Source organism: Cloeon dipterum, chromosome 4, assembly GCF_949628265.1.
Source record: "Cloeon dipterum chromosome 4, ieCloDipt1.1, whole genome shotgun sequence".
In the NCBI taxonomy this organism is placed as follows: Eukaryota; Metazoa; Arthropoda; class Insecta; order Ephemeroptera; family Baetidae; genus Cloeon; species Cloeon dipterum.
In genome coordinates this window covers 826,124-847,938 of record NC_088789.1, presented here as the reverse complement: position 1 = coordinate 847,938, position 21,815 = coordinate 826,124, and the positions used below count along the sequence as shown (strand labels likewise).

Sequence of the window (21,815 nt, the reverse complement as noted above, 5' to 3'; positions counted from 1 at the left end):
TTCGGCAATATTATTTATATTTTCAGCCTGCCATCTTTACACGAACGTATTAAACGAAATGTTTGGAAAAAGTTCATTATTTTCAAAAGAACGTCAGCTTCCCACCCTAAAAATTACGTTTAAGGAAAAGAAAATAGTCTGGTACCTGGAGGGTTGGTGCGGGCGCGGCGGGTGCGTCCATGGTTTGGCTCAGCATCGAATCGGCGGGCCGACTGATTCGGCTGGCAAGAGGAGCAGCGTGAGTGTGTGTATCAAAGCGGAGGCAATGTGAATGGGACGCGCATGTCGCGCTGATAACGCACCGACCGAGGGGTCGACGCAGCCAAACAGCCAACAGCCCGCCCGCCGCGTCGGCCAAAGTTTATTTTCAACGCTCGCGGTGCTAACGAGGTCGCGAGATGCGCGTGCCAGACCCTTTCTTTCTTTCTTTCGCTCTTTCTCCTCTCTCGGATTATTTTTTGCTTCTTCTTTTCTCTACTCACTCGCTCGAGGCAGGGTGAAGAGAGGCAAACTCTCACCCTGCTCCTAATTTGCCACCGACCGACGACGCATCCGTCTTCTCTTTTGTGTCCCTTTTCGGTCGCCTTGGGAATGAGCGAAAAATCGATCACCGTGAGAACCGTAACAATGACAAACCACACCATTGGTCCAAAAGATTTGCATCTCGTGCTCCCTTTTTTCTTGGCTCGAATTCTTGCTATATGCCAAAAAATCGACTGATTAAATAAAATTATTTTATTAGAAGAGTCGACGAGCAAAATTTAATAGATGTTGACAGTTTTAATAAGGAATAAAAAACTGTTTCATTTTTTAAGATCATTTCTTTTAGAAATTTCTTTGACGGGCAATGTCCTTTTTTAATTGATAAAACAAGATTCTTCCACGAAGGAATAATTTGACGTAATAAAAGTAGACCAAAAACAACCTGTTTTGAGATGTAGAACCGATTTAGACTATTTTGATTTAAAGTTTAGTTCAAAGGACTACGAATTTGCATTTGATGATTGGAAGTGCTGAGGAAAATCGATAAGTGAAGGAGCAACGACACTTCTTGAAGAATGTTTGGCACTGGAAACGGATTCATTTGAATATTAAATCAATATTTATTTGCCGAACGTGTTTCTCACTTCATTTGAATGCTTCTGGCGTCTTCGCCGCTTGGCAGCTTTTGATAAGAGAAAAGGTCAATCTTTGTTGAGTTCCGGGAAAGCTGTCGCATTTCTTCATAAAAATTCATCTATTCAATTCCTTGTTATGACTTTAACATCGCTTCAAAATTAATATTCCTGAATAATCGAAAATAGTTGAATGGTGCATGAAAATTTCATGCCAAAAAGATATTATATTAATCATTTTTTTTATCATTTCCACTTTTAGCTAGAAATTCGAAGAAAAACATACCTCTTGAAATTGTGTATTTTTATAACCACCTCGGGTATATTACGTTGAATCCACCAGGATCCCACGGGGATTCCACCTAGATCTACCACCTTGCATTACAAATTTTATTATTGTCAAATTTTTCATTTCAATGGTAGCCAAAAGCCAATAAATATTAACATTCCCGCCCAAACCATAAAAAATGTAAGTATAATATGTTGAAAATTATTAAAATTATTATTTTATATACTTTCCACTTTTAGCTAGAAATTTGAACAAAAACATTGGTTAGAACTTTTAAAATGTGTATTTTTACAACCCCCAGGTGTCAATCCACCGCGGCATAGGGAAAAATAACGTTGAATCCACAGGGATTCCACCGTGTTCCATCATAATCCAAAATTGGAAATAAAATTTGTTATTTCAAAACAGTTCTATGCCACCGGGGAATTTATGAAAGAAATTCTAAACAAATTTGAAGCAATAATTTCTCGGTGCATCGTCTTTTTTTTCATTTTCATGGCGCTCACTGTTATCGGAAGAAGGCTGGGGTCTGTCCTGAGGCTGAAAGTAAACAATTGCACGTGATGTCACCAACTAAATAATGAAAAAAAAAGAACTGCGCATAAAGCAAGCAAACGAGTTTGCACACACACACACACACACACACACACACACACACACACACACACACACACACACACACACACACACACACACACACACACACACACACACACACACACACACACACACACACACACACATGCGCTTGCTGTAATAATACACTGCAGATTATAGAGACATGTGAACTTTTACGATTTTCGCAATGCAATTCAGTTTTATGTGACACTCAAGGCTTGAAAATTATCTTTTTACCGCGCCCACAAGAGAATAAAGACTTTAATTAAATGGATAATTATATAGCAAATGCCAAAAAGCTGTTGATTTCCGCTGTCTATGATATTTTTTTATGAAAATAAATGAATAGAATAACCAGAATCCCCTGCTTTTCGGGAGTTAAATTGTCCACTTGAATTTCGGCCGTCCATATATCTCCCTCGAGTCAGCTTCAATTTAAAATAACGAAGAGTTAATCATTTGAATAAATAACGCCCACTCCATGAGCATGACATAAGCGTTAAAAAGTGTAAGGGCCAGCAAGGTCCGTTGAGCACAATGCCACTCGCTGTCTGTTTCTACTAAACACACAAATCGAATTAGACACGGCTCAAAAGAAATTCAAGTGCATGTTCATTTGCATTGCTTCAATCAGAGAGCTGCAAACATCTGCAAGTGCCAATTAAATCCGCAGCAAACCAGTTTGCCGTGCACTATATGCAATTTGATTAATGCTCCCTGCGCACTGCAACAGTAATTACAACTCTGTTTATTAGTTTCGAATAAATATTCCTTAGTTAATAAATTTCATTCCAGCTCTGAGCTTTAATTTTCAACTTCCTGGAGTTAAAAAAACGGCAAGAGATATATTTCTTTTCCGTAGGTTATTTTTGGAATCGAGAAAAAAATGGCAATGAAACGTCTACCACTGAAAAAGGACCCCAGACCCTGAGCAAGTTTTTTTTTGCTTGAAATTATATTTTGTATTCCCGACGAGCCGTAAATTTCTGAGACTGACAGGCTTGCGCATGAAAAAAATTGCACGTCCGAGTTCAGATGCTAATTGGCCAATACGCGCCAGTTTGGTTCCTGCTCGACGGCTTTTGTGGGAGAGTCTTTTTTTCTGCTCGGCCTAAAAACGCGAACGAGAGAGAAAGAGAAAAATAAATAAATTAATACGCTCGCCTTGACACCGCTCGGCGCAGGTTTCAATTTTTTAACGTCAGTGTTTGCCCAGGAAATGCTAATCGTTCTCATGTAGGTGATTCAATTTGTCGATTAGACCCACGAGCCAGGAAGTTATTTGGTCGACGAGAGAGCATTACACTCGCGCGGTGAGGGGCGGACTGCGGACAAGGCTGTGATTGCAAATTGCTTTTATCAGTCTGGCTAATCAAATGTCAAAAGTGAAGACAGAAAACATTCAAATCTTAAAGTGACCTTCACCCGACCAAATTTATCTTAAGCAAAATTGACTTGTGGTTGAAATTCGATTTAAAATTAGATAAGAATCGATTAATGGTAAAGATCACACCTTTTATTTTCAAACACATCTTTTTAAATTAAAGTATTTAGAATATATACTATATTTAAATTATTGGATTTTTAAATATTTATGTTTTGGCAGGCGATAATTATATCAAACACGTAGATGCTAAATTGTCACAAACATGATAATTTAAATTAATCATTAATTAATTATTATTATTTATTTATTTTTCAAATAAATGATAATTTAAATTTATATTTGTCACACTAAATCAATAAAGGTGTTTCCAAATACTTAACTCCCTGATCGATAAGTATGGAACTAATTGATAAAAAAATATCAAAGAAAAATCATAAAGGATAATGTTGCCAACCAAAGTAAAGTAAATAATTGGCCTCCCGGGGAAGGGGGGGACGAAAAAATCAATAATAAGCACAATTTTTAACTCCCACGCAAACAAGTAAAATGTGAATATACTAAAAAAATGAGAATAAACATTATGCTTAAATAATTTTAGAAAATACAAATTTAGAATTTAACGTTGATAATCAGTGGTTGTGAGTTTAGATTTTTTTCCAATAAAAACCACGACGAGACCAACATATAAGCACAATTTATACAATTTTAATATATTTCAACCTGTTAAAAACAAACTAGAAGTTTTAAAAAATAATTAAAAATTGTCTCAATCACCTAAATATCCGATGTCAGATTAAGTTTTGATTTTTACTCCCATCAGTTTTACTAATTCTAGAAAATAAAAACTATTTACAAAATATGACGAATATTGAGGCTTTTTTCGTTACAAAATTACCGTTGAATTCACCCGTTGCGGAGGTCCTCGGTGTCAGAATTGACTAATAGATGGCGCCAGTGGTTTCTTTTGATTTTAATTAACTTTGCGCTGTGATTTAAGACTCAATCCTGCTGCTGTGTCTTTGTGATTTTAGAATTATTTCTTTACATGTGCTGAAAACAAAAATCAGTCCAGCCATTCGCCGTAGAAACGCCGGAAACGTTTTTTTACATTTAAAAAAATAGTGGTTTTCACGATTCTATGCTGGCAATTGGCGTTAACCGATTTTGGTTTTCAGCACGTCAAAAGAAACATTTTAAGTGAAGAATGCACAGTAGCAAGATTGAGTCTGAAATCGCAGCGAAAGTGCCTTAAAATTAAATTTATTATGAAATAATACGATGGCGCCATCTGTTGGCGGCTTCGAATACGAACGGCTTACGCAAATGATTAATTTGTACGGAGAAACGGTCTAAAAATAGCATTTTTCCGAATTAAATTAGAAGATATTGCTACTGCGATCTGGAAAACCACAAGAAAAGCATTAAAAATTGGCCTTTGTCAGGTTGGAGTACCCTGAAATTGTCCAAATCACGTTTTTCGACTTTAAAACTTCGAGATCTCGGCTCCTATCCAACTTCCAGCCAAAAACCAACTCGGCGTGAATTCCGCGTGTTTTAGGAACATTTTCCACCCCCACCCGCCCCCGCCACCCCGTAAAATCCACAGCCTTGAATAAGAACTATTTGAAAGAGCTGATTCTCTTAAACTGTTTTGCTTCCTCATTTCTTCTGTTCACATACACCACACAAAAAATAAAGCAGCCTTGTTATTTAGGACATCCTGTGTGAGTAAAAAAATGGCTAATATAAATAATCATGCACATCCGTCGCGCCAATAATTCTCCCCCTTAAACGACTTCTTCCCGTCGTGCAGCATGAGCACGAGCAGTGCCCCTTGCAGCCGCCAGAGGCGCGTCAAACAGTCTGCGAAGGCTGTGGTTGCGGGCACGGGCGGCAGGTGGCGGGAGCCTGCGACGGAGCCGCAGGCGGGCAGTCGGCGGCGCGCGAGACGTGGACCGAGACCTTGTGCAGTGTCAGTCACCAGCGGGATCGCGAGCCGGTGAGACATGGAGGTGTGATTGTGCGAGAACAAGAGCATGACGACGATGCAGTGCAGCCTCGTGTGGCCGGTGTCACTGCTGCTGCTGCTGGCGGCGGCGCCACCAGCGGCGCCCTTTAACCTGGAAACGCGTCTGCCGCTGGTCAAGGTCGGCGCCGACGGAGTCTACTTTGGATTTTCCATCGCCGAGCATCAGATCGTCGAGGCCGTCACCAACACCTCCTCCGTCTATAATGGCACCTGGTGAGTACCTGAACCTTTCCACTACCTGGGAAAAATTAATTATTTGCTGCCGCCCTGAAAACGAGTTTTATAGTTTATTTTTATCGCCGCCGTCTCAGGTATGCATCAGGTCGCCCCCCCTCTTGCGTCGATGATGCGCACCCTCTTGAGCTGGACATTGCTCCCAAGGGGGTTCCTTTGGTGTCTTTGTACACCTGCGCCGGTTTGGAGGGGAGGGTTTTGTCCCCTGGATGAATGGATGGTATGCACTCCAGGAGAGGACAGTTAATTGTTTGAAAATGTATGAAATACTTCAAATGAATGGGATCCTCACCGTTCGAGCTGTTAAATTATAATTTTTGACAGCCCTGACGAAATGGGGGAATCAGGGAACTTTCCCCTATCTCAGGTCACGAACCTTCCGCTCCTATTTTAATGATTTAAAGTTTCTTATTGAATTAAATATTATTATTATGTTTGTTCTGATTGAACGGAAGAGAGGGGAGTGGAATATTACCCTGATAAAGCCAATCTTATAGTAATTTTGTTGTTTTTTGAATTAAAATTGACGGAAATTAACTATTTTTACATGTTTAACTTGAGAAGTGCATGCCGAAGAAGTTATTATCAGGGTATTTTCTCTAGGAAAAATGTTTGCCTTGATGTTTTAAGAAATTGGACAAAATCTGAAATGAAATTAAACTCTAAATTAAACAAAAAAAATAATTCTAGCTCTCTTTCTGAACCTTAGGACTTTTAAATATATTCTGCTCAGAGGAAAAGAACAATAGACGAGTACAATTGAGAAAATTACGATTCCGGCCGGTGGTGCGGCTCGCCCTCGTCGGGCCACAGGTGGCGGATTAACACGTGCTCTCGGCGCGACGGACGCGCAGGGGAAAGGGGATCGAGTGCCTGCCTGCTTGCTTGGCTTGCAGCGGTTATCAAATTATAACTGCATCTCTCTCGCGGCTTTTTCTTTCCCATTCTTAGAGACAGGATGCAGCATCGCAGCGGTGCAACGGCGGATGAGAATTTCAGACTGTGCGCTTTGTCTCGGCCGCGTGAAAAATCGGATCAATTGACTTGTCACTCACGGGCCAAAGAGTGTTTTGACGCTTCACATTCGCCGCCGGCAGCCACTTATGAATTAAATAGCATATCGCATTGTTGGCCCCGCGCATATTGTGTTTCCAGCAGCTCTGAAAAGCGGATCGGCCTATTCAAATCCTTTGCCCGCGCGTGTAATTCACTCTATTAATCGCATAAAGGAGAAAATAAAACGTTCGTTTTGGCATATGGTGGCTCTGATGGCTCAATAGACTCAGGAGGACGACGACGGGATTTTTGCAGATGCAAATTTTTTATTTAATTGTCATTAATTTTAAATTTTATTCAACTCTCGAAGAAAGTAATAAAATTATTTACAATTTAAATTTTGTATAATATTAATACTAAAAAGGACAAAAATTGGAAAAATGGTTTCTCAATCGACGCGAAATTTATATTGGATCATTTTAAGACCAAATGCGAGCCGATCCGACCACAATCCTAATTTTAAACTTAAAAAAGGGGTTTCGCACTTTCTCTATAAGGATAACATGGAAATGGAAAATTCGTGATTTTTTTCTCAACTGAGAAAATTTAAAAGGGTCTTACCGACTTCATCACGTGCCCAGGACCACTGCTATATGGAAACCGATTTTTAGATTTTTCGCACCCATGCAAAAATTAAAATTAATTTTTAAAGGTTTTTAGACATCACAGATGAAAATGGTTTTATTTTTGTTAATTTTCGACCGTTTGTCCGATTAGCGACCACGAACCCTCATCGGACAGGTCTTGGATAGGGCTTTGACCTGCAGTACCTTAACGACCTTTTTCAGGGTACCCCGTGACCTAAGATCCACTTCGAGGCCTGTTTTTTAATACTTTATCAGTAGTTTCTAGCAAATTGGGCCTTACTTGGTAACGATTTTTCACCCTCACCTTTCAACAACCTTCTTCAGGTTGCGCGACCTGAGAAATTTTAAAAAGAAAATTAAAAATGTGTTAAATTAATAAGACAATTTGTCAAGCATTGAGAAATATAATTCCTAATTAGCAAATCTTTAATATTATAGTTATAAAAAAGGGTCTAGATGAAGACAAAGTTATCATTTTGTGGTTTTCGGCCGCCGCAGAAGTGAAAAATTCCAGTCTTTGTGTACAAGACACGCTTTCCTGTGCGGCGGCAGCTTGCTCTTTGCTTTGCTATCTTCGAAATGAGAGTTTGTTGAAGCGCACAGGATGTGCAATTAAAACAAAGAAAAGACTGCTGCTCGCTGAGTTGCTTGCTCGTCCTGCCGGCGCGTCATTCCAGTTCATTGGCTATGCATGCGGTAAACCGCCGGCAATAATTGACCTGGCGCGTCAATATTTGCGGTCAATCCAACCGCACTGCTTCTTCTAATATGAATGAGCACTCCACACCTTTTGGATAGGAGGAAACTTGAGGAGGATGCGAAAAATTGGATTTTAATCAGAGGAATTTCGCAGAAGAGCATCGAGAGGTTTATATTTTGTTAATCTTATCTTATTTGAAGACAATCTCTGCGGGCATGGGCTTGAAAATTCTGTTTTTGGATTTAAATATTAAAGTAATAAAATTTTTAGAGCTTGGCCAATGTTTAAAAAACTCAATAGGAGTGTTTCATCTGTCACAAATCAATTAATTAATTTAATTACATCTTTATTGACTTTTGGCGAGGTCATATACACCAGATAAAAATTGCTGTTGGTGGTTGGATTATTGTAGAGCAAATTTAAAAAATTGCAAACTTTGAGCCCTTTTAAAATCGGCATTTTTATTATTTAAATCCTGCAATTTTCAGGTGAAACGAAGGTCTTGAAAAAGCCAATTTGAAGATCAAGTTGATGGGACTCTAAAGAGAAAAATTGGTCATGAGCAATTTCGAATATTTTGCTGGGATGAATTTCAGAGAGCAATTTGCGGCCCTCATCTCGAAAGTAAAATTGGCTGAGAGGAAAACGTGTCATGAGGCGGCTGGATTGGCCGCATGCGGGGGCTTTTCTTTACGATGCGTAATGATGGTAATGCAACCGCGCACCGACCGATGATAAAAGAGCAGCTGTGCTTTGTAAAAAGGCCTCGTTGGAAGCCGGCAATCTTCCAATCAAAACGCGGGCTAATCACACACATTTCTTAGTTAGTCTGCTTTGCTATGCTTTGTGATTAGATTGCTCGGCCTGTTGTGCCGCCGCGCACTCTGATCGCAGAAGAGCCGCGCCGACGTCAACAACAATGCATAAAAGTGATATGTGTGTGTGTGTGCGTGTATTTATGGTCGCACGAGAGGCATACGAAACAAAAAAGAGAGAACGGCCGAGAGAGAAAAGGAGGCGTCCTTGATTGTCGATCTGCAGCCCTAATTAGGCCTACCGCCAGCAAGACCAACGAGCCAAAACACTCTCCTCCTCCGATATTTTTGCTTCTATTCAGAAATTTTTAAATTTAATAATGTATGGAAGAAATTGCAAAATCAGATAACCACTGGTTTTATATTTTTAAATTAAAATTTAAAAACTAAATTTCTAAATTTTAAATTTCAACGTGATATAATAATTTGTCATTGGAGAGACATATGCAAGAAGCCCCATACGATTGTAAAACGAAATATTTGTAAAAATTATTGATTTGGCACCACCCAAAATTGAGTAGAGATATAACATTAAATTATCATATTTTAGTAAATGAGATTTTGTACGATTTAATATTATAAATAAATGATAATTTTGATTAAATATTTTTTTAAAAATTTGCATCTTGGGATGTTACTAACACCGGGGTCAAATATGGCGTCTGGTAGAATATGGCGGGAAACTTTCAAACGTTAAATGAAATTGGCTTGGAAAATTGATCATGAAAATAGATTCAGCAGGATGAATATATTTGTTGTTTTTTTCTTTACTAACAGCTGATTACGCCGGTAATTGGCGAATCGACCATTAGATGGCACATCAGGCTAATGGAAATGTGACAAAATACGCGGGAATTAAATTATTAGGTCGGCACGCCTCTTTTTCGACGCTTCTGATTGGCCTCCATTATTTTGACGCCATATATTCACCTCTGACCGACGGGAACCAACACAGATCGCAACCTGGATTCCGGTGAATTGGATTAAAATTAAACCAAAAATTTCCCAAGAATGTCTCGTAAAATTCAAAAATTTCAAATAAGACATTTTCTCAAAATTCGGTATATTTTTTTTCTAAGAACTCTTTCACAGCGAAAATAAAAAGCAGATCTCCATCATTGTCAGAGCGTTCATAATAAATGGGTCTAAAATTGGCGAAGTAAATGATTCCCTAGCCATTATTGCCATAAATATAATGCCGATAAAAATCAAAGGGTCCCGGAGCACCGTTCACGATTTATGCGAGTTTAATAGGCCTGCTCATTATACATTATTTTGCTCCGCAGGGCGGGTCCATCGCGCTGCACCTGTGCGGCGCAGCTTCGGCTTCCTCTCAATGCCTCCTTTGTTTTCGTGTTTTTTCCTCCCTCGTGAATGGAAACATTGACGAAAACACGCAGAGTGTTGACTTTTTCGGCACGCTTGAATCGTGGTGCGGAAAGGCAGCTGCGGTGGCGGCTTGACTCGGGCGAAAATAGCTGCTGACATCACTGCTGGAAAATTTTCCATTACGAGGCAACGAACGCCACCGATCCGAGTGGCCGGCCAACACGCAGCCTAATTAATCCGATAATCAGACGCGATAAATTACATCGAGGGACGCTTGCTCATGTGATTGTACCTGAAAAGGAGACGAGCACTGCTGGAATTCCGGCTCATTGCCTTTTATGGGCGTAATCTTCTTGATCGCATTTCGATTTTTTTCGTTTTACACTGGGTTTTGTATTATCCCACGATTCGTTGAGAGTTAGGAGTGTTTTTCTATAAATTATTGTCGTTTCATCGATTCTTCGTATTATAGCATTTTAAATTAAATATTTATTCCGCTCTGTAAAAATCGAAAGCATTTTAGTATTAAATTTTTCAGGGGCTTCAATTTAATTTTGTTTTTTGCTTGGAAAGGATCTGAAAATATGATTTATCTTTAGAATCTAGCAAAAAATGGATCAATTTTGCTGGATTGAATAATTATTTGTTTTAAAGACTGTCTTTGACGAAGCTTCTGAGATTACCAATCGATTCTTGAGGGTCGAATTAGGTAAAGTGGACATTTTTTCCGACCAAAACGTGCAGCGCGACGTGCGTAGCATAAGAAGAACTTTTTCCCGCAAAAATAATTTGAATAAATAAATTTAATACTAAAATATTTTCATTAAATAGCTTTTTAAATCACATCAACGGATTTATACTAAATTTTAAAAATATTTTTGAGGTCAATGGACAGTAGGCCAAGGAAAATTGATAAAATATTGGATAACATTAATTATGAAATTATTTAAATTAAAATTGCTTCAGATTAAAAAAATATAAATAAATTCGTAGTTTCCTCTGTCAACGGATTAAAAAAAAACTATATTCCTTCTCTAAAAAACCGAGGAAGCAGGAGCAGAAGTAGACATGAATTGTTGCCACAAAGCGTAAATCAACCCAAGCCGCAATATTTGTTCTGTCTGCTCTGCCTGAGTAAATTTTCCGCCCCTCGAAGGGAAATGCAGCGAAACCTCTTGCTTGAGCAATAAAAGCATTACTCTCTCGCGTCTGTGGAGCCCGCGGCGCCGTACTTTGTTATTTGCAGAGCTCATTTGTTGCTCCTTTTCGAGGATCGACGGCGGGCCGCGCGCCTTTTTGCTCTTTTTACAAACGAAGAAAAGAAACGCGTGCGTCGCGGCCGCATGTATAATTTACCCTGCGATGGCACAAAAATAATTGGCTCGAATTCCTAGCCGCCGGATTTTCCCCTTTTCTATAGGGAATTCGGCGTAAGACTCGTTAAAATTTGACCAAAAATGGCAATCGGCACACCGCCGGAATGTCTTTTAATTAGTAAGCCGAAGCTTCGTTTTAATTGGAATAAACTGAAAATTCCGACTTGCTTGATTGTGCAAGCTGAAGCTTGGCTCATCGCTTCTCTGCCTCTGCAGATTTGCTGGTGAATTAATTAGCCGGCGGAAAGCCAAACGGGACCGAAGGAAACACTTTATAAAAAAATTTAATATTTTATACCTGGGGCCGGATTCACGCGACGCGCAGATATGGCGTTTGGCAATGTACGGCGGGAAAATTAAATAAAAATGTATCATGAAAAGACTTGATGTTTAATTATGTCAATATTGTGTACATGCCAAAAGTTCAAATAAATATACATATTATTATTATTAATAGCTTCAGCACATTGAATATTTTTGGTGTTATTTCTTTACTAACAGCCGATTATCCGGGTAATTGGCGAATCGACCGTTAGATGGCTGATGGAAATGTAACAAAATACGCGGGAATGAAATTATTAGGTCGGCACGCCTCTTTTTTGACGCTTCTGATTGGCCGCTGGACTGTCTTCTGATTGGCCTCCATTATTTCGACGCCATATTGAATTCTGACCGGCGGGAAACCAATACAGATCACAACCTGGACCCCAATGCTTAATATTTAATATTTTTCCATATTTTGCAAATTTATTCATCACAAAAATGACATAATTTAACCCTCAGAATGAATAAAATCAAATTATTCTCTTCCACTTTGCTCTCATTCAATCGAAAAGAAAAAATCAAATTAATTATTTCCGTCTGATAGTACCCACCCGTCTGAGGGATGAAAATAAATTAAATGGACAGCAAGTCCGTTCCAGTGATTTCCCTGTGGCGAGATGAGAGCAACCCCCACACGGCACTTAGCACAAAACCTCCCTCGACGCCCAGCCAGCCGAGATATCATCCCCCGCTTGCGAAAGTGGGGCAAAGAGAGGCGAAAGTCACGCTGGCTGGCAGATAATTAAAACAATATATCGGCGCGTGTTGCCGGTGACAGATGCGGGGGTGCGCCGTGCACCCTGACCTACCCGCCGTAATCCCTTCTGCGGGCGCTGCCAGTGACTCACCCCCCGGGGGTGCGTGGCGCTAATCCGCGCCCGGCATGCGGCATCAATCAGCATTTGGTGCAGAAAACAGAGAAAAATGGGGATTGTCGCCAAGACAAGAACAAATGGAAATTTATTATATGCCAAATGTGATCTAGTAGACACTCTGAAAGGAAAGCAAATACGCATTTAATTTCCGTTTATTTCTAGAAAAACAAGGTGTTAGAAGCAGATTCAGACATAGCATTAGTTGTGTAAAAATTGCGAGTTGCTTAAAATTTTTAAATATTTTTTTTCTAAAATTGCTAAAACCGAATTAAATTGAAAATAATTTTAAATTAAACATAGGCGTTGCCAGCTGTGTTTTTTTACAAAAGAGACTTTCGTTAGATCAAAATTTCAACCCGGTATTCAATAAGGTTTTCACATACAATCCAATTCCTAGATGTTGATTGTTGATATCAATTTTATTTTAGTTCGGCAGGGCAAGTCGTGCAGAGTGCTGAACTCTTTCTTGGTTTTGCGGTTTTGCTGCATTTACGTTGCGAAAGCTGCCGGGTTAAGAATAAACCGAGCACACACACATTCCGCATTAGTCAGCAGCTAAGTAGTCGAGTCAGAGACTTTTCATGAGAGAGCGCAGTTTCCCGCCTCTGCGGCGATCACGCAAACGTGTTTTCGCTTGAAAGGAAATTAATACACGCGCTGACGAATTGCGGTTTGCACTTTTACACAGTCTGGTGACTCTGAATGAATATTAAAATGAATATAAAGTCTTGTGTCTTTAATTTGAGCTGTTTTAAAAGCGTTAAGCATTTTCAGTTCCCGTTTTTTACATAAAATCTAATTGCGAAATTAAAAAAATTAATCAAAGATTTTCCGATGGGGATCGGTACGGAGGAAATAATTCGCAACCTATTTTTAAAATTAAAAAGTATATATATTTGAATACATGTATTAAAAATACATTTTTTGTCTTTTTCAGGAATTTTTTTAAAGTCAAATTTGTTCCACAACCAAAAACAAAATAGGAGAAATAGAAATCAATCACCTATGAACAGAATAAATTTTGCGTCAATTTGACGACATAATTAAAAAATGTATTCACTGAACCAAAATTAATTTGAATTTATACCTTTCCGTCAATGATAAAAATCAAACCGCCATGCACATGAATATGGAGAATGAAAGGATCTTGTTGTGTCTGAAGACAAAAGCCACCTCTTGTTTATTCCTTGCAGCTTGAAATGGAGCCCGCGAATTCATTACGGGGAGATAGACTCGGCTCTCTGCGGCCAAAAGAGATAAGATTATGCGTAAAAGGCGTATTCTCTGAAAAGGCTAAACGAGCTTTCGAGCTTCTTCTCCGTCCGTGGCGTCTCTTTCAATAATAAAAAGGCCGTGTGTGCACATGGCCGCGCCGCAAAACACACACACACTCTGGAAACGAGTTTAGCATCTCTGCTGGCTGGCTGGCTGGGCTGGCTCCGGCAGGCCAACTCTCGGCCTGCATGAATATTTTAGAGTGTGGGCTGCATGAATTATCTCATAATCATTAAGAGCCTTTGAGCATAAAAAGGAGAAAATTCCACCGCCGCCGCAGCCGCCGCGCCGGAGGAGGAACAGGTCGCTTTATAATTCCTAAATATCTTCCAGACGCGTTTCAGTCCGCAGGAAATTAATTAAATAACGCGGCGTCTGCATGTCAAGAGTTAAATGCGCTCAATTAAGAGCAGCAGCAGTAAGGCACGTCAGGAATATTATAAAATTTATGTCTAATCTTTCTGCTCGTGGGAGGAGTCGCCTCCGCCGAATTAATTGGACCCGTCAGACTCGGAGAACATTATTGAAAATATTGTTGACCAACTATTCAAATTTTTTCATAAATAAAATTCAAATATTATATTTTTAATTCTATTTTTTAATTAAAATTTTAAGTATTGTTTTTACGGTTTTTACAATCGAAAAAACTAATTATAAATATTTCTAGACTAACTAGAAGCAGTTAAAATGCGTGGTGTCATAAATTTTTATGCTGTGGTTAAAGAGTATAATTTGCAGATAAAAAAATTAATAAAAATTATTATTTGATATTTTTGTTATTCTTTTGCTCCTTTCCGAGTATAATTTTGAACTTTCCGAGTATAATAATTTGGGAAACCACCTATTTCAATTGTTCCTCATTTTTATTTTTAGCAAAATGGGGTTTTAGCTGGGTTCTGACGGTATTAAGTGGGTATTTTAAATGTAAAAGTGAACCATAACAAAAATCTTTCCAGACACATTTTCTCCAATTTGTGGTGCACTCTATTGCTTAATCAAAGATTATTTATTATAAAACAAGCAATTTCTTTATAGAATTGTTTTTACAAATTAATTGACCGCTTAGATTGAGAAAAAAATGTAGCCTGAAGATTTCAAAAGTTAGAAATTCCAGAAGTGCCAGAATTCCGCCCTCCTTGATAATTTTTTTTTTAAATTTTTAATTCAATTAAAAAGACAAATGATCTTGAACCAAGGAATTTCTATCTTGCACCCCCAAGAGAATTGTTTTGATAGCGAGAAATTCCGTCCCTGGCCCTCTCTCTCTCTCTCTCTCGACGATTATAAATGAAAATACTCTTACGAGAGACTGTGAAGAGGCATTCAGGCGAGAGCAGAGGCGAGGAATTTTACAATTTTATTGCCCGCGCGCCGCGCCGACACCCCCCACGGACCATTAGAAGAAAAATAATAATGGCTCTATGGGTCGAGGCTGCGCGAAAAGGAGCGCGTCTTCTTCACCGTTTTTTGTACCATTCCGCCTGCATGCGCGAGATAAAAAAAACTGTTTCGTGCAATACAGGGGGCCAAAAGCGACGTTTCACGCCTCTTTATATATTTTCCACCCACGGAAATCAATTGCGCGGCGCGTGAAATTTGATTAATGCACGCCGGCATTAATCACAGTTTAAATATATGAAACGGAGCTGGGCGGAGATGTGTGACACGCATGTTTATGGCAGGTTGAGCCTGACGTCACCCCGCGCAGAAGCGTTCTCAATTCCAGCAGCTGGAATGTCACGATAAGAATGATCTCAATGAGTCAATTTCAATTTATATTCAGCAATTTTTTCTTTTTAATGCACTCAACTCGGTCTATATGTGTTTGTTTGCCTGTTTTAAAGATTACAAAAATAAATTTTTTTGAAGGGATTGATCAATCTCTTTTTAAATTATGGTGTCTATTCTTAAACCCTTTCTGAATTGAAATTTATTCTAAAAATCCTGGTTTTTAATAACTTAAATATGAAAAAAACGGATCAAATTTCAATTTCTAAATTAAATAATTGATTTTAATTATTAAATTAATTCGAGAATCTTTTAATTCACATGCAATAGATCTAAGTTATTAGTGTTCTACTTCTTGATATTAAAAAAATCATGAAATTTACCCAATGGAATCTAACTATGATCTTAAATTTAGTCCCTGTTGCGCAGAACTAGGCAAAATGGCGTCTGGAAGTGTCTAACGATGAATAAGATATTTTTAAATGGTTTTTATAAGATAAAAGTAACTTTTAATCTATTATACATAGACTTTAACAGTGATCTTGATGGCAGAATTACGTTTGCAATTGAAGGTTGAGTGTTGCTATTGTGCTCTTACAAAAGCGATTATCTATTTGCTCGCCTGCGTGCGAAGTGCCTAACTGCCTAGCTCTCGATCTACACAGTCTCTGGTGCTTCAGGCCGGCAGTCGTCGTCGCAAAACGAGTGTAAATAGTTGGCTGCTGGTGACAAAGTTGACGTCAGCTAGTGTGACGCAAGCCGAATTCGCCTTATTGTACACTACTCGCATTAAAGCAGGCCACGTGGAAAACGCGAACGCGCTCATTTACATGCCCGGGAATGCCATTGTTGCCGTCAAAACATCTCACTCGGCGGCTGAATCAAAATAACTCTTTCGCCACCTCTATAAACTCCTGATTCACGGAACAGCAGCCGCCTCGGGCGCCGGTAATTAAGTTGTATTATGCCTCTCGAACAGAGAAACAAAGCGCTGGGTCTGGCTCCGGGTGGAGTTCGTCTCTGGCAGCGAAATTAGACACGCGTGGAAAATTTTCAAATGCTTTTCATGCATGGGCGTTCTAATAACCAGTTTGCTAATTTTGTTGTGTATGGATAAAATGGCTAATTGACAATTTTCTTTTGTTCGTCTTAAAAATAAATTAAATACGAACTTAAAGTTTGGTGCCGGGTGATTTAAAAGTTGGTCGAAGTAGAATAAAGGAAGGCGGCGTTGGAAAAATTGCGAAAAGTGACTCTGGGACCGATTTCAGGGTAGGGTACCCTGATAAAGGTCGTCAGGGTAGGTCAGGTGATAGGAATCGGTGAGACCTTTCGTTTAAGGCTTTGTGACTAAAAATCCATAAATCCGTCGAATTTTTGGAACATTTTGAGCTTTTCTGAAATTCGGACGTTCAAAAAATCGTAGTAATTCGAAAAAATGGTCCAATTTTAAAAAACCTCACACGGGAGTTCATGACCCACCGAGGGACGTCGACTGATGCAAAAATCATCGCCGTAGAGCCCACAGGGCCGCAGCTGGACCCCGTAAATCACAATTTTTTAATGTCCGATTCACGTTTTTTCACATTAAAAAATTAATAACTCGGCCCCTATTGCTCGTAGAGTCAAAATCCAATGTTTGTTGGACTCGCAATAAAATTCTGCGTCGAATAAAGTCAGAAACGGCCCCCGTCCACCCCCGCTGCGTGAAAAGATGACATCATTTTGGAATTAAATAAAATCTATCATGTAAAATTAATTTAATAAATCTATTTTTAAAGAGTGGAACTAATACTAATAAAAACAGAATAACTAAATTGAAATATCAGAAAAATATAAAATCAGAGCCTATAATTATTTGGATTGTTTCTCCAGTTTCCTTGTTGGTTTTTTCCTCCTTTGTTGCTTGTTCCTCGAAGGCTTTTCCAATTAATCGTTTGCCCCCTTAATTAAAGGCTTTGAAGCAAATTAAAGTTACGGCGGGACGACATATGCGTATAAAAAGTGATGAAGAGACGGCATGAATTGCCGTATGGCCGCGCTCTCGATTGTGGCCAGCGGCAAAACACGAACGAACGTAGAGAAAGATATAAAAGCCGCAGGGTCAGCATAGGTCGGCGGCGGCGGAGGAAACAACCGACCAGCTGCAGACGCTGTCTCGAGAGAAAGAGTCTCTCTCGCCCAAGGATAATATATCAAAACACCGTTGCGATCGAGGCAAATGCTAGGGTGGATAAATGCGCGTATTGTTTCGAGAAGAAAAGACAGCCAGCGAAATATATACTCGCTCGGCGCTTCTTCAATTTATATTTTTTATTATTGACGTCGAGCTGAAAGATTTGATTGGCCTGATGTGCGTCTCCAATTGCATGGATTTGACCTTTGTTAACTTGTTTTGCAAACACACACTTGACATTCCAATTTGTTATGCTAATTCTATGCTCTTTTGTAAGCTGTGAAGCAAGTTTATTCGGGCATTTTGTTTCTGAACGACTTAAAGACCGTCTTTGACGAAGTATCTGAGCACACCAACCGATTCCTGAGGGTTGAATTAGGTAAATTGGACGTTTTTTACGACCAAACAGTGTAGTACTTTTTTCCCGCCAAAACAATTGGAATGCGAGAAGTGAGCATGCGTGAGAGCTGGCTGGATGTGACAAAGAAGTCATTCGTTCAGGCGGCTTCTGCAAGTGCTCAAACAGGCTCTCACGCATGCGCACTTCTCGCATTCATATTGTTTTGGCGGAAAAAAAGTACTACACTTTTTGGTCGTAAAAAACGTCCACTATATGTACCTAATTCGACCCTCGAGAATCGATTGTTGTGCTCAGAAACTTCGTCAAATACGGTCTTTAATTGATAGAGTTGTTTCACTAATTAAAAATTAATCCAGGATGTGATTTACAGAGCTCGGAAAATTATTTAACAAACACAAAACGGTATACAGTGTAATTGTGATCAGTTAATAATCACGCACCAGATGGGCAAAAGTGAAAGTTTCTCACACCTGACGGTCACAATTCACGCTTCCGTATAAAATCAGCGTGGAACACATGTCGAAAGCGAGTGTCTGGAAATAATCGAGCCGTAATTTATTCGACTGTCTTTCAGTCTGCGGCGAATAATTAAGGATGGAGTGTGGAACGGCGTGTTTTTCGCCTCGCATAAACACACACACATAGACATTCACAGCGCGGAGAGCACTTGAAAGTGGGCCGACAATAAAAGGCGCGTGGGCCGTAGAGGAATGCCCGAGCGCGGCCCACTCGTTCCCGAGATGTAATACGCGTATCAATTGTCTTCTTTCGCACCTCCAAGGACGAGTCAGGCTTCCTCTGACCCAGCCACGCTCACGTCGAAAATGGGAAATTGTTGCCTTGAGAAGAATAAAAAAATATCTCTGGTGTAATCCGTGAAAGGGAATTTCACGCTTGTCAAAAATGTTATTTTCACTCCTCACGAATATTTATTTAAAGTTCCGCTTGTATTTTAAAATTGCTAATTTTTCTTTTTTCTGTTCCAGGTATGTTTCCTGAGCAAGTGTTGTGTATCCTTCCCCTAATCCTGCCATCGTGAGTTCTTTCCAAAATAAAAAAAAATTAAAAAAATGGACAGTAAGTTAAATTTTTTGCAAAAAAATATTACTTTTCTTAGAACCTTATAGAAAGTTTAAAAATAAATTATTTTAACGAATTGAAAGCAAAATTTCGGCATATTGGCGTTGTAAATTCCTCTGAGAGGACCTAAATAAATTGGCAAGTGCACACACACACACGCAATCGCGGACTATTTGCTCCATTCTGATTCGTTGGCGGCCTCTCTCATTTTCGGGCGCTCGGCCAGCACGGTGAGTTAGGTCACAATCAGGAATAGCGCCTTCGCACGCGAAAGAGGCCGTGCGAAAGTCTAATTCCACGCCGCCCACTCGCCCCCTTGCTCCTCGAGAGCGCAATTTTTGTTTGTTTACCGCTTCCGAGAGACCTCCATTTTCGATACACGCACTCCTTGTAGCGTCTTCTTCCCCCAAATCAGCAAAATTATTATTTTAATTTTGTCTAATGAAATGAAATCATTTGTTTTACTCTACTTCTTTGAATCAAATTAAATAAAATATTAAAATTGCTCAAAAAACGAAATAAAAATACATTTAAAATAAATAGCTCCAGATGCTAAAATTAAATTTCCGTAGATTTCACGCTCGCTTTGGCGTCTATTTCGAGCCGAAAGAGTAAATATTGTATCGCACCTGTTTTATTTCTGGAAATATGAAAATAAATCGCGACGCGCGCGCGTGTGTGACAAGAGCCTTTCAACCGTAACAAGTGGCCGTCGATTTTTTATTGCGCACTAAAACGACCGCGAGAGCAGAGCAGCAGGGAACTGGAATGTGAGGAGCATTAATTTTTTGTCAACAAAGAGGGCTGAGTGGCTCTTTTGATCGGCACCTCGAGATTTCAATTTCAGATTGGCCTCCTATTACTTTGAGTGCTACTCAATCTCGTGTCAAGCAAGACACACCTGCCGCCGCATCAAGCCCCATTTATTTATTCTACTTCGGATTTGACCGTTAATTAGCTGCTCGGACAAAATTAAATCAGTATTTTGCTTAATTTAAATTAAATTTGTTTAGATTAATTTTTATTAAATGGAATATTGATTAACAATTTATGTATTTCAAACAAGAAATTGTACATTTAGTATATTTGATTTTATTTTTTTCTCTGGGAGGACTAATCAAAGACAAAAAGAATATTACAATTTATTTCTCTCCTTCAGACTTTTCGTGTAAACGCCAAAATTGTACTTTTTTGATACAGAACATTTTTAAAATTAATTTGTAAACGAGCAAAAGGATAGGAAATTTCATATTGACTCAGAGTCAAAAATTAAAATAAATTTAAAACCAATGGAAGAAAAATAATTATTTTCAAGTATTTTCCAATTTATTTGGAATTTCATCCAAACAAAAAATTGTGTCTCCCATTGGGGCGCGTTGGATGGGGGCCAGCTGTTTGCTCAGGTAACAAACAACGCAAACAACTGGCGTTCGGGTCGACCGACGGGCCGGCCTGCTGGCTGGAGTGACGCAATTGAGGACGAACGCGCGCGTTCTGATTAGACTGTATCAATTACCCCCTCTTCTCTCTCTCTCTCTCTCTCTCTCTCTCTCTCTCTCTCTTTCTCTCGGCAGCGCGAGTGCGTCTCTCTCGCTGCGTTCGCGAGATCAATCAATCAATCCGTGCGCATTCCTCGCTTGCTTTCTCGGACGCGAACATCTGGCCGAGAAAAGTGGTGCGTCTGCCGCGTGCCGATGCCGCGAGGGGTGCGTAAAAAAGGACACCCTCTCTTCGCAACCGTGTTTATTTTTATTGCGGCGCCCATGCATGTTCTACGTCACTTCTTAGCCCCTTTTCTTCGACTTCTCCCTCGCTGACACTCTCTTTCAAAGGAGATTATTTACTGAAAGTCTGCGACAACCTCGACCTGAAACTCGCCGTGCAATGAAAGGAAACTATTTTTACGTACGTTTGAAGAGGATTGATTCTGTGAAATTCTAGAAAATGGTTGTTGCCAATGCATGAACTGATCCCTTGGGATTCAAAAGAGGCCAATATCGAGCTAATTAGCCCTTTAAATTAATGAGAAAAGTCGCTGCAAAGTTAGCACTGTCTTCTTACTAGAAGACTTACTATCTCCTTACTTGAAATCTCATTTTATTTCACAACAATAGAGTGTCCCTAAAAGGTTTCTGACGCTGTTGGACAGATCTCGATGAGAGGAATCGAAATCTGTCAAGGAAATGTGGTCAATCGATGCAAAATTTGGAGAAAAATTGAAAAATTTGAATTTTTACTGCAGCAAATTGTAGAACAAATTGTTTATTAACTAACCAGTTTTTTCTGGCATGGAGGAGGTCTTTCCCAGTTGCTCATTTTTTAAAATGAATTAGAAAAGTAAAAACTGGCTAAATTAGAAATTTTCGAATTTCCTATTAAAAAATAACTATTGTAATTTGTCCAGAAATGAAGCAAAATAATCTGCTAAGCGGAATCATCTTTTCGCTTCCAAAAGAGGGAT

General features: G+C 39.3%; 2 protein-coding genes across 3 annotated transcripts in view; one reads left to right on the top strand and one right to left on the bottom strand.

Annotated features, from left to right (window-relative positions):
- LOC135943065 (arylalkylamine N-acetyltransferase 1-like) overlaps window positions 1–290 on the bottom strand; it is a 28,841-nt gene extending 28,551 nt beyond the window's left edge. Inside the window, exon 1 of the mRNA XM_065489462.1 lies at window positions 146–290. Within this exon, the coding sequence (XP_065345534.1) occupies window positions 146–196 (51 nt within the window). The 5' untranslated portion in view covers window positions 197–290. The remainder of the gene's footprint in view (window positions 1–145) is intronic.
- A 5,082-nt stretch (window positions 291–5,372) lies between these two features.
- Window positions 5,373–21,815, top strand: part of mew (multiple edematous wings) — a 49,193-nt gene continuing 32,750 nt past the window's right edge. For both annotated transcript variants that reach the window (XM_065489427.1, XM_065489426.1), the window contains exon 1: window positions 5,373–5,651. In XM_065489427.1, coding sequence (XP_065345499.1) covers window positions 5,446–5,651 — 206 coding nt within the window. In that variant the 5' untranslated portion in view covers window positions 5,373–5,445. The remainder of the gene's footprint in view (window positions 5,652–21,815) is intronic.